At 35.6% G+C, this 12,744-nt stretch overlaps 3 protein-coding genes across 3 annotated transcripts; 1 reads left to right on the forward strand and 2 right to left on the reverse strand.

Annotated features, from left to right (window-relative positions):
• Positions 1-458: 458 nt before the first annotated feature.
• LOC9317704 (pentatricopeptide repeat-containing protein At2g39230, mitochondrial) lies at positions 459-3,686 on the forward strand. The gene has a single exon (XM_002879742.2). The coding sequence runs from the start codon at positions 668-670 to the stop codon at positions 3,269-3,271; it is 2,604 nt and encodes an 867-aa protein (XP_002879788.1). The 5' UTR covers positions 459-667; the 3' UTR covers positions 3,272-3,686.
• LOC9315856 (RNA polymerase I-specific transcription initiation factor RRN3) lies at positions 3,671-7,701 on the reverse strand. The gene is given in 18 exon segments (XM_021029606.1): positions 3,671-4,079; positions 4,287-4,323; positions 4,326-4,452; positions 4,542-4,568; positions 4,570-4,656; positions 4,857-4,944; positions 5,046-5,150; positions 5,242-5,348; positions 5,468-5,536; positions 5,641-5,757; positions 5,908-6,012; positions 6,124-6,237; positions 6,330-6,542; positions 6,647-6,724; positions 6,798-6,869; positions 6,957-7,038; positions 7,040-7,059; positions 7,156-7,701. Coding segments are annotated over 18 exon segments (1,794 nt in total). The 5' UTR covers positions 7,246-7,701; the 3' UTR covers positions 3,671-3,823.
• A 2,133-nt stretch (positions 7,702-9,834) lies between these two features.
• Positions 9,835-12,033, reverse strand: LOC9317705 (AP2-like ethylene-responsive transcription factor SNZ). Its single transcript, XM_002881593.2, has 7 exons — positions 11,473-12,033; positions 11,357-11,382; positions 11,186-11,216; positions 10,977-11,064; positions 10,710-10,837; positions 10,544-10,623; positions 9,835-10,241 (listed from the first exon to the last, which is right to left on the reverse strand). The coding sequence occupies exons 1-7, from the start codon at positions 11,835-11,837 to the stop codon at positions 9,997-9,999; spliced, it is 963 nt and encodes a 320-aa protein (XP_002881639.1). The 5' UTR covers positions 11,838-12,033; the 3' UTR covers positions 9,835-9,996.
• Between the last annotated feature and the right edge of the window lie 711 nt (positions 12,034-12,744).

A 12,744-nucleotide genomic window follows, 5' to 3' on the forward strand; every position in this document is an offset into this window, starting at 1 on the left:
CTTGGCTTTTCCCATGATTTGGTCTTTGATTTATCATCTTCGTTAGTGGGAGTTAAATTTTGGTGTAATACCACTTGACTAGGAATGGATGACTATAAAAAAAAAAAGTCAAAAAGAGGCCTTTTTTACTTGCGTTAACAGAATCGTATGCATATCAATTGAAATTTTAATTTTTTTTAAAAAATATTTATAACATCAAAATATATGTCGGCACAAATTGAAAGAACTCAAAAAAAAAAAAAAGCAGAAAACGAAAACATTATTCATTTTTAGGATTTATACTGTTCTAGTGTTCTGTCAATTTATATTAGGTATTAGTCATTTATGCTATTATACTGTTACAAAAAAAAACACATTTAATAATAGTAACTGTGGGAATAAATTTATTTTGTTAACTGTACTTGTTACAGTTATACTACATGAGAAATTGAGAATGCATTGAAAAGAATTTGTCCAACAACTTAAAAAAAAAAAAAAAAAAGTGGCATCAAGAAGGAAAACAAAAATAAACGAAAACGACACAGTTTTGGTGCCGAGACTATTATACAGGGTTTAAGGCTGGACACCAAACGACGACGTTAAAGGAAGGGTTTAGAGAGACTTTCGTCTTCTTCTTCTTCTTCTTCTTCTTCTTCTCCGATCCTCTTTTCTACAAGCTGAGAAAAAAATGAGTACTTTCGTGGCTTCCAAACGATTCCGTCCACCTCTTTTTCTCCATCGTTTGATAAACCCTAAACCCATTTCTTCACAGTATCGATTTCTCCATCCACCGGATAATCAAAGTCGAGACATTTCCGATTCTACCACTGAAGTCTTCTCAGAACTAGAATTTCCTCATAAAGCCTCTGGACCAAATCATTCACCTTTAATTTCAACCTCTGAGACTGACAATCATGTGGACGACGCTCATGTAATCGAAGTGCTTCTAGGTCGTAGAAACGACCCAGTCTCAGCTCTTCAATACTGCAATTGGGTCAAGCCTTTACGTAGTCTCTGTGAAGGTGGAGATGTCTTCTGGGTACTCATTCATATTCTCTTTAGCTCTCCTCACACGCACGATCGTGCCAGCAATTTGCTCGTAATGTTCGTTTCAAGCAATCCAACGCTAATTCCAAGCGCAATGGTTAACAATTTGGTTGATTCGTCTAAAAGGTTTGATTTTGAACTTAGCTCACGAGCTTTCAATTACTTGTTGAATGCTTATATTCGAAATAGGCGAATGGATTATGCTGTAGATTGCTTTAATTTGATGGTGGATCGAAATGTGGTTCCTTTTGTTCCATATGTGAACAATGTTTTAAGCTCTTTAGTTCGAAGTAATTTGATAGATGAAGCTAAGGAGATTTATAATAAGATGGTTTTGATTGGTGTTGCTGGTGATAATGTTACGACGCAGTTGTTGATGCGAGCTAGTTTGAGAGAGCGAAAGCCCGAAGAGGCTATGAAAATTTTCAGAAGAGTTATGAGTAGAGGAGCAGAACCAGATGGTTTGTTGTTTAGTCTTGCTGTTCAAGCTGCTTGTAAGATGAAGGATTTGGTTATGGCTTTGGATTTGTTGAGAGAAATGAGGGAGAAGGGAGGTGTCCCGGCCTCGCAGGAAACGTATACTAGTGTGATTGTGGCTTGTGTGAAGGAAGGTAATATGGAGGAGGCGGTGAAGGTTAAGGATGAGATGGTTGGTTTTGGGATACCGATGAGTGTTATTGCTGCAACGAGTTTGATTACTGGATTTTGCAATGGGAATGAGTTGGGTAAGGCTTTGGATTTCTTTAATAGAATGGAGGAGGAAGGGCTGGCTCCGGACAAAGTTATGTTTTCGGTTATGATCGAATGGTTTTGTAAGAATATGGAGATGGAGAAAGCTGTTGAGATTTACAAGCGGATGAAATCTGTAGGGATTGCTCCTTCATCTGTTCTTGTCCACAAAATGATCCAAGGATGTTTGAAAGCTGAATCACCAGAAGCGGCACTAGAAATCTTTAACGACAGTTTTGAAACCTGGATTGCGCACGGTTTCATGTGTAACAAGATTTTCTTATTGTTATGCAAGCAAGGTAAGGTCGATGCTGCGACAAGCTTTTTGAGGATGATGGAAAACAAAGGGATTGAGCCGAATGTAGTTTTTTACAATAACATGATGCTTGCTCATTGCAGAATGAAAAACATGGACTTGGCTCGTTCAATATTTTCGGAAATGCTGGAAAAGGGTCTACAACCGAATAACTTCACTTATTCCATCTTGATTGATGGATTTTTCAAGAATCAAGATGAACAGAATGCTTGGGAAGTCATCAATCAGATGATTGCTTCCAATTTCGAAGCTAATGAAGTCATATATAATACGATCATCAATGGTTTGTGCAAAGTTGGTCAGACATCTAAAGCCAAAGAGATGTTGCAAAATTTGATCAAAGAAAAGCGCTATTCCATGGGTTGCACGAGTTACAATAGCATTATAGATGGATTTTTCAAAGAAGGTGACACCGATTCTGCTGTAGAAGCTTACAGAGAGATGAGTGAAAACGGTATATCCCCAAATGTTGTAACCTTCACCAGCTTGATCAATGGATTCTGCAAAAGTAACAGAATGGATCTAGCTCTTGAAATGATACACGAAATGAAAAGCAAGGATTTGAAACTTGATGTTCCAGCCTACGGTGCACTAATAGACGGGTTCTGTAAAAAGAATGACATGAAAACCGCATATACTCTGTTCTCTGAACTGCTGGAACTAGGATTGATGCCAAATGTGTCTGTCTACAATAATTTGATTTCAGGATTCCGTAATCTGGGAAAGATGGATGCAGCAATTGACTTGTACAAGAAAATGGTGAATGACGGGATAAGTTGTGATCTGTTTACATATACAACGATGATCGATGGGTTGTTAAAAGACGGAAATCTAATTCTTGCCTCTGATTTGTACTCGGAGTTGCTTGCTTTGGGTATTGTCCCTGATGAAATTCTGTACGTGGTACTTGTCAACGGTCTTAGTAAGAAGGGACAGTTTGTGAGAGCAAGCAAGATGTTAGAGGAGATGAAGAAGAAAGATGCGACTCCAAATGTGCTTATATACAGTACTGTTATCGCAGGACATCATAGAGAAGGAAATCTCAATGAGGCTTTTAGAGTTCATGATGAGATGCTTGAGAAAGGTCTTGTACATGATGATACTATATTCAATTTACTCGTGAGTGGAAGAGTTGAGAAACCTCCTGCTGCAGCCAAGATTAGTAGCTTGGCTTCTCCTGAGATGAGATCGAGCTACTAAAAAATAAATGTTTCTCAAGCCTTATGATCTTTAGAAGGCATACAAAAGGAGACTGTCATAACTCTTTTCAGTTAAATCCTGTTATGGGAGCAGGATGTTGTCCTCTGGAATTGGTGTAACTCCCGCAGGACTCCGAACGTCGTTTTCATGATCTGATTGCTCTCTGTTCTTATGAATGATTCCAGTGCCATAGGCCGCAAGCGCTTGTAGATGTTTGCGTGACATTCCTTGTTTGTTGTACTGAATCGGACTAGATCTTGAACTGGACATCTCTCAAGTATGTCTTCCACTAATTCAAATGACTAAACCAGAGGTAAACTATGGGCTTAGATGGGTATTAGCTGTTGTAAATATCCATTTCGCATATACAATGCCATAACCTATTTTAATTGCAGTCTATGATCGATTTCTAACTTCGACTGATGCCAAAATTTATCAAAACTTGCATACAAAACCAAGTCCAATAAAGAAACGTATTTTTAGATTTTAAAGGCTTGCAAAAAGATTGTATTAGGAACCGTAGCTTGCAAAATTGCCTCCTCTCCACTAGAATCAGAGAGATTCACGAGAACTAGTTGATGGACTGATCCTCGAAGGCATCTTCAAGAGTCTCTCTGTTTTGCGCATGAAGGTGTGTGTAGGAGTTGTAGACATCTTGTTCACCTCGTTATCAAGAACAACATCATCATCATCACAATCCTCCTCACTCTCTGTATCTCCATACACTATGACTTCCGGCAAAAACTCATCCTCATCATAAGTCTTCTTTTTCACCTCTGACCAGTAGATGAAGTTCCGAGAGATAACACTTCAAGATTTACAAGCAAACGGGTGAGGAATAGAGTAAAAGTTATGTAATGATTTCAATCTCATTTCAAGACATGCACTAGAATTTTCATTAAAGCTGAAATCAGGGTAAATCATCAAATGAGTCAAAGAAGCTTCTATAAGTTTCTCATGTTGCTTCGTAATAGAAGTAATAGAGAAAATAAGAGAGAGAGTTAAGATAGTGAACCTGTTAGAGCTTTCTAACAAGCATGGGTCGACGGGAAGAATCCACCAAAAGCACGAGAGAGCTCAGACTCGGGTAGGTCATCAAAAATGAAGGCTTCCGAGACAATGATCATACCACCAGCTTTGGCTTGTTTAAGGAACTCAGAAACTACAGATGGAAGGCACACCTGTTCACACACAAAAAAAAAGTTGGTGCAAGCTTAATGCATTTGATACTTTGGTTCAGAGCTATTGTATGTGTGATAGTATAAGTTACCTTCAACGGGTCTAGTTTGTGAGATAAAAACCGACTCCAATGGTGTAAGCTGCGATAGGAAGCGAGGAACAGCTAGGATTGATCTCATTCGGAAGCATAGCACATACAAGATTGCCTACAGTCACAGAAAAGTAACAAAGTTAAGTCACTACTTGACATAATTGTGTATCACTCCAGCCGCTGATAGGCAAATAAAACTCTTTGAGACTTATAAGGGTAGAGATGATTGATAAGTAGAGACTAGAGACGTCGATGATATCACAAAAAATTCCTAATGATTAAAAGCAATAAGATGGTTCTAAACATGGACTATACCTGACATCCTGAATAAAAATCTTGATGTTCTTCAGGCCTAACATCATCATTGCATGTTCTGCAGTAATCCGCACACTCATCCACCAATCTAGGATTTCGGACACGAGAGAAACAATGTTACAACAAACTGGAACTTGAATCAGATCGAAACAATCATCTTTTAGCAGTTTTTTAGCAGTCTCTTTCTACCTTTTCAACATGCTAGCCACAAAAGAAGTAGGCAAAAACTTTGCACGAGCCAAGTAGCTAGCTAGATAAGCCACTGCATTCGTCCTGTTTAGTAAGGGGAGAAACCTAAACCATGTACAAGTGGTGAGTCTGGTGACTAGAGAACAGTATTAGCTTGCAGAGAAATTTTTACCGTGAAGGATAAGATGATACTGACCTAGTAACTTGATGTTTGTTGCTGGAGAGAAATATGTCCAACAGCTTACTGGCAAATTTCACACCACAACTTTTAGGATCTAGTGAGCACGCATAGAACATCAGGAACTGCAGAGGAAAGCAAAATGAGTCTAAGCCAAGACATCTCATGCCAACAATGAAGTAAAGTGTTAGGAGCCTAGAATGACGAATTATATAGTCTGTACTGTGATAGATACGGTGCATACCTGTGAAATTTTTGTTTTTTGCGTGTTCAGAATTAAGTTCTCAAACGACACGAACAGATTTTCAAACACCTGCGCCAAAACCATGAAAAACAGAACCCCCAAAAGATGAACGCATCTACCACAAAGGTAATGAAACGATTGATATGTTGATGAAGCACAATTTGGGGACATACCTCATCCAGACGACCAGCATCTTGGCAGAATTCAAGATGATGAAAAGATAGGACCATCAAATCGTCCAACGATTTAGAGACTACATTTCCATTTTGATTTAGAGACCGAACTGAAAACTGCAAAAGGAAAATCAAATGTTATGAATGATGGCAGATAGCTCTCCAAATTTTCATAGTATATAAGAGAAAAAAACATTTTGTAATCCTGAAACTTTCAACCAAGTTTATGGATCCAGCATAAACAGCAGATAAACACACTAACCCTACCTCCTCTCCTTCATTGGTAGTGCCTTCAACTGCAAGGTCAAGTTCCATATCAAACATGGCTATGGTAGAGTCATCTTGGAGTATATCATCCCACCCAATCTTCAACTACAAAGATGATCATTCAAGCATATCATTTCACTTGCCACTTCACTAAGTGGCTATACTATACTTGTACGAGAAAAACAGTTATTCGTGAAGCAAATTCCGTCCACTTACATCGAGATCTCGCAACCTCTCCATTACAACCCTAAGAATCCCGTTGCCAACAACTTTTCCGATGATTGAGCTGTTCTCCAACTTCAACAAGTTCTCCACATATGGCACTACAAGCTGCAATTGCAAGACAATAAAATAGTTGTCATTTTGTTAACCACGGGTATAGGGTAGTTGTTACATTGTTATTGACAGAATTCAAAACATACATGGTCTTTGTCGTCTACGCTAGGCATTCCCTGGGCGAGTATGGGCAGTAATATTGAGGGAGCAAGGGGAACTAAATACGAAATCTTGTGAAGAGCTGCGTGCACCCGGGAAAGAACTTCCTGCTCCTTATTGTTGAGTATGCGGGGTTGCGAACGTAAATTAGATACGAGCATATTTAAACAAGAGATCAGATACTTTCCACTAGTAGTGGCCTAGAGATGGTAAAGAACAAAAACACAAACTGTTAATTAAGCTCCTTAAGCAGATATTATATATGGTTGATGATGACATGAGGGATAGTTGCTGAGCTGTGTACCAGTGATACGATTAGGTCCAGCAATGCATACATTACATTTACATTAGGTATGTGATCCCAAATTCTCGTCCCAAGAATCTAAGGACAAGAAATGTGATGAAAGTCAGAGGAATGTCAGGTTTGTGTGTAATAAATAAATAAATAAACTTACAAGTACAAGAAGCCGGTTATGGTGAACTTCATCTAAGCAAGCAACAGAGCGTGATAGAGTTTTCAAGAGTGTCTGCAAAGCGAATGAGAAATGAAGATGTCTCTTAGCAACAACAAACAAACAAAAAGATTGGATTGTCATATGAGGAAAAAGACAAACCTCTCGCTGAGCCACAACATCGACATCTTCAGGCACCTCTTTCTGTGCCACAGCATGGCCATCAGATTTCTTTTTAATGTACATTATATTGATCGGTGTCTCCCTGGATTTAATAAAAGAAAACTACTTTTAAAGAACACACAGAGAAACATATATGTATATACAAAAGTGAAAGAAGCAACATTTGTGCAAGACTCACACATTGGACAGATGCAAGGACCTCTCTAATGGCTAACACCAAAGCTTTGTCGCTTAACTCAACATTGTCCACTTCTTCTTCTGCTCCCATTCTCTATGCTACTGCTTCAAACTTTCACCTACTATATAAAGAACAAAATCAATCCATCAAAAACCAAGACTAGAGCAGCAAAACCCTAAACCCTTAAGAGAAATTCATTCTATATTCATTTTTTTCTTCTCGCCCTAACAATTTTCTTCTAAACCAAGAAACCAAAGCCCACCATGAACAAGCAAAGGTTAGAGAACTCACACACACGGATGAATTCTCTAAGCCTACGCAGCTCAGGCTCCAGTCAGATACTAGTAGCGAATTCCACCGGAATCTCAAACGTGAAATAGGGTTACGAAAGGCCTAAGCTTGGTGGGGAGTTCACCAACGTCGTCGTCTTCTTCTTCTCTTTGTCGGCAGAAGAATTAGTTCGAATGAATCCCGCGAAACCCTCAAAATTAACATTATATATAACTTCAATTAATTAATCATTTATCTAATTCCAAACTAACCTAATGCAAACTATAACATTTCCATTATGAGAAATGAATTTCATTTAAAAATCTTTACTTAAATAAAACAAATCTAAATAATTAATGCTAATGGCATGCCATTGTAAATACTTCTCAACTTCAGGATTTATTTGCTAATTATGATCCAAAAATGTATATATAGATTTATCTTCCAAACTAACCTCATGCAAACTATAACATTTCCATAGTATAATACATAAAATTTCTAACCTAACCTAAGAAAATTATTAAACATAACGAAGATTGTGTTTAAATACATAAAGATAATAAATACTATTTGGGAAAAATAATCTTTTATGAATAGACAAATAGTCTAAGGACACGTGTCCCTGATGGATCTCCATGAACGACTCGAGAGGAGTTTGGGCCTACGGCTAAGGCCCAAGCAAATCAAAGGTCTTTTAGGTCTTAATACCCTTGCTCGCTAAAGGTGTGCTCAGAGTTGCTTGCTTGGATTGAGTGTGGCACATCGAAGCAAAGCATTGGCAACAACACAATATTTCAAACTATCGGTTAAATTATTTGTTAAATCCATTACCACAAACATATTCACTACCTTGGCAACAACACAAGATTTCACACTTTTTTTCTTCTCTTCCCCTGTTTTGGGTTATTTAGGTATAAATTTGCAATGTAAAGATAGTAAATTCTCTTTATCTTCTGTTTTGTTCAATAGGATTGAATTTTGTCAACTACTACGCTTTACTCATAGGGCCATACAATGTCTCGTTTATTTATAAAAAAAAACCCAAAAAAAAAGTCTAAAAGTTGGAAAAATGGGGATAAGAAATAAGTGAATGTGGTGAAGCTAGCGGATATTATACGACATTGTACTTTAATTACAAACGACGACGTGTCCCATTCATTTCCTTTTCTTTAATCATTCAAGACTCTCTTTTCTTTTCTTAACCATTACTCTATTTTCGGCAAATTTGTTTGTTTGCAATTATGCACGTGTCTTATGTTATCGACTAATCTACTAGCCTCACGAGTACTCATGGTATTTACACTATAACTTTCACACTTGGGAATTATCATCGTTGACAACATACATGATGGTTCTTTTAGTTTAATTATTGGCACAAAATTACATGTATATACAATTTTGGAGGATTGTAACACCGTCCAATGCTAAGAACATCGAGTATACATTTGGCTTTTTCCTCTTGGTAAGAAATATGGACAAAAATATTTTCATAACAAATTGCATGCTAATTATTAAGTTTTAAGGGATTTTTAACTCAAAATCAAAGTAGAATGATTTACGTATAATGTTATAGCTTATTATTATTTTAGGTCATATTCCGGCTCCGATTGGTAACCAATTTAGAGGAAAAGAATGAGTAGGAATGTCATGTTCTTTTTGTTCCTCATTCTTTTTTTACCATTTATAAGGAATTTTTGTTCCATTTTCAGACATGTGGGTCCTACATTTTTCCTCTTCATTCCTCAAAAAAAAAGAATGATAGAACAAAATTGTTCCTCCCCAAAATTGTAGAGGAACAACAAGGAACAAAAATTTAAAATTCGTTTTTAATTTTTAAATAATTTTAAAATAGCTTTTTGATAATATTTACATTTTTATACATAAATAATTCCTATATTTTTATTATATATTTATGTATAAAAAAAAATTTATCAAAACTTTAATTTAAATGAATCTTATGACTTTGTTTTAAATTAGTATTTATACTAAAATAAATAAATAAATGCTTTCAAGTGAAATTTATATTATTTTAAAATAAAATATTTGAATTATACTATATTTTGTTTCAAATTAAAATAAAACATTAATTTTAAATAAAATTTATAAACTAAATAAAATACATAATTTTTAATAGTTATTATGTTAAATATTTGTTCAATTTTTTGGTTACCATTTACCATAATCATTTGTTCAATTCTTATGTTCCTTTTAGTTCCTGGTTTTGATAATTTTCCTTTCTTTTTTGTTCCTTTTCATTCCTTTTTTTTCATGTTCCTATTGTTCTTTTTTTTGTCACCAATCGGAGCCTCCAATTTTCAATATGGAAGTTTTATTATTGTGTAAAATGTACCAATTCATCTCGAACCAAAGCGCACTCTATATAAAAGATATACCCTTAGACCATCTAAATGAGTCAAACTCGAGATTATTTTCGTCACTAAATGAAATAACCGAACATATTCCTGATTCCACAAGACTATGGTTTATAAAAGAGATATATAAGTCACATAATCCTTCCGTATCATTCAATAGATGATCAATAAAAAGGGAAAAAATTTAAAAGTAATCACCTCATGGATCAAAACAAGTGGTCAAAGAAGAAGAATTGTTCATGGCAATGAAAGGGAATCCTGATGATGCTACAACTGTCTTTAACGGTTTCATTTCTGTGATCGGTAGATATACCGGCAACGGCTTCCCATGCAAACTCATCACAGATCGATTCAAACCCATGTAATAATCTGCTGGTTCCAAAATTCTTTTTTTTGACGATGAAGATATTCCAAGACTTAGCTCGAGATCATTGTGCTCATTTCCTGAAAACATTCCAAGTTTTTTTGTGAATCATGTCATAATGTCGACAATAACTAATCTTAAACTAAATATATCGAGTTGAATAAGATCTATATACTAATATATATGCCTTGAATTTCTAACGAGAATGGTTCTGAAAGGTAAGGCTAGCTAGCTAGGGTTTGGTTGATCAAATTAAAGGTGTATGTGCAACATGCATGTGTCAAAGTGAAGTTGTAATTAGGGGTTTTAGCTTTCACCTAAATGACATAACACATGATTTAGTATGCATATTTATAATCGTGACCCTACATTTATAAATTACCTTTATTATGGGGACCCAACTTAATATCCCCTTCCATCTTTCTTATCTCATTGCATTTTGCTGCTGCTGCATTCCATCCCCTATGAGTATTCATTGAAACACGTTTATAAATCTTCCACATTCTTAATATTGAATGAAATTGTACCCGCGAGAAGAGTAATCGAACCTGTTTTGGAAGAGATGGATGTGATCATTTCTCATATGGGTGTTTTTGTATCTAGAACCTCCTCTTGCTAAGCTTGCACTCGCTCGTCTAAGAGATTGCACAAACTCTTCTTTGCTTAAATTCTTCATCTATCATATCATTCAAAATATCCATATATTAGTAATCGAAGGTCCAACTTCTCTGTCTCTTTATATATACACATATCTAAACCTAATTAATTAATTAGCTTAGCTATATATGAAACAATAAGTTTACATGAAAAATAACCTTTTCAATGTCTTGTTTGTAATCATCCACGATAAAGTTGATATCTGCTTGGAGTCCCCGGAATCTGATAGCAGCTCGGTCGTACGCTCTATTATGTATTTGAATATATAAGTCAACTAATATTTCTCTAAAGCTATAAATTCTTTTTAAAATGTCAAAAAAAAAGAACAAGTGTTATGTCATGTAACATCTGTTACTATTTCTTACACCTTGCGGCTGTGTAGGCTGTGTCGAAACCACCTGTTTTTAACCAAACAGAAGACAAAAATGAAAAAGTGAAAATCTTTCATCATTTGGTTTACTCTTTTTAGACTTCTCTTATCCAAGAAGGTTTTAACCTTAATATAATAAGAAAGAAATAGAAAATCGCATCTACTTACCCAAATAAACCTGTTTTCCGCAATCCCTACACATACATCCCAAAACCAAATGTTAATCTTACAAATAATTAAGAAAATCTTTTATAATTAACTTAAGTTTATGAATGAATGAATACCAAATATGAGATTCCCAACGGCCAGTTCGACGGTAAAAGGTGACGCCACGATAATGGGAGCTTCTCGATCTTGGACCACGTCGGCTCTTCTTCTTCATCACCAACATTTCTTGTTTATTTCTTTGCATCGACGACAGATTCAACCACTCGTTTCCGGCGCCGGATAACACACTCTCCGGAGGAGGAGGAGGAGGAGGAAGGATTTCAACCTCTTCTTTTCTTTTAAGGATTCCGAATGTAATTAAAGACAAGTTGTCGTTTGAGGGATTAATGGAATCTTCTTCTTGATGGACGATGGAGGTTGGTACTTTGCAATCTTCGTCTTCGTTGTGTGTCGACAAGATTCCGAGGTTGAGGTCCAACATGAGTATTTGTAGGAAGGAGTAAAATGGCGTCGTTTGTGTGATTGTTCCGGTGACTCTAGAGAGAGCGTCTATCTAAAAAAGGGAAGAAAAAAGAACGTGGGGCGTGTTGTTCAGTGCGATTGTCTACGCTGATTTATTAATTTTTGGCTACTTTTCAGTCATATCTATTTATTAATTTATTTTATTTTATTTTCCTATATTCACACATGTGTATAAACACCAATTTCCGAACATCTTGAAAACATATAAGAGCGACTTACCCAGAAAATTTCTTAGCCAATCTATTACTCGTTCTTATATGTTTTCAAGATATTCGGAAATTCGTGTATAGTCCGAATAGTACGTAAATACACGTTCATATGAATATGAATACAGAAAATTTGGTGAACGAGTAATATGAATAGTAAATATATGTGTTTATATTTTAATTTCAACTAGTATGCTATACATGATTTATTTTAATTTTCTATTAAATTTTTATTTTTTCATATTATGTTTTTGTATACAACAATGTTACAATCTTATATTTATTTTATACATAGATAAATGAACAAATAAAGTTGTATAACTATTACTCTTTTCTAATATATCTTATGGCGACCATCTCCCCTCTTTACTAATACTATTATGTAATTTGTGAATAACTATTACTCTTTTTCTAATATTATTACATATTGAAAAATTATGAACTTATATCACGAGTGGGGGCACCCGAACATGAATGCATTATGAGGAAGATTTATTTGGTAGACAAATCGGGTATCAAATTTTCTGCACCACAATAAAACCATACAAAATCTTTTTATTTTTGATGGATATGTTAATGAATACAATAATGGAGTGTAATGGAACGTGTTGGGGATCTAAGCGTCGGTCCAATAAAGATAAATATGAAGGGGAGAGAGAT

The sequence above is a fragment of the Arabidopsis lyrata genome (assembly GCF_000004255.2).
Source record: "Arabidopsis lyrata subsp. lyrata unplaced genomic scaffold ARALYscaffold_4, whole genome shotgun sequence".
Taxonomy (NCBI): domain Eukaryota; kingdom Viridiplantae; phylum Streptophyta; class Magnoliopsida; order Brassicales; family Brassicaceae; genus Arabidopsis; species Arabidopsis lyrata.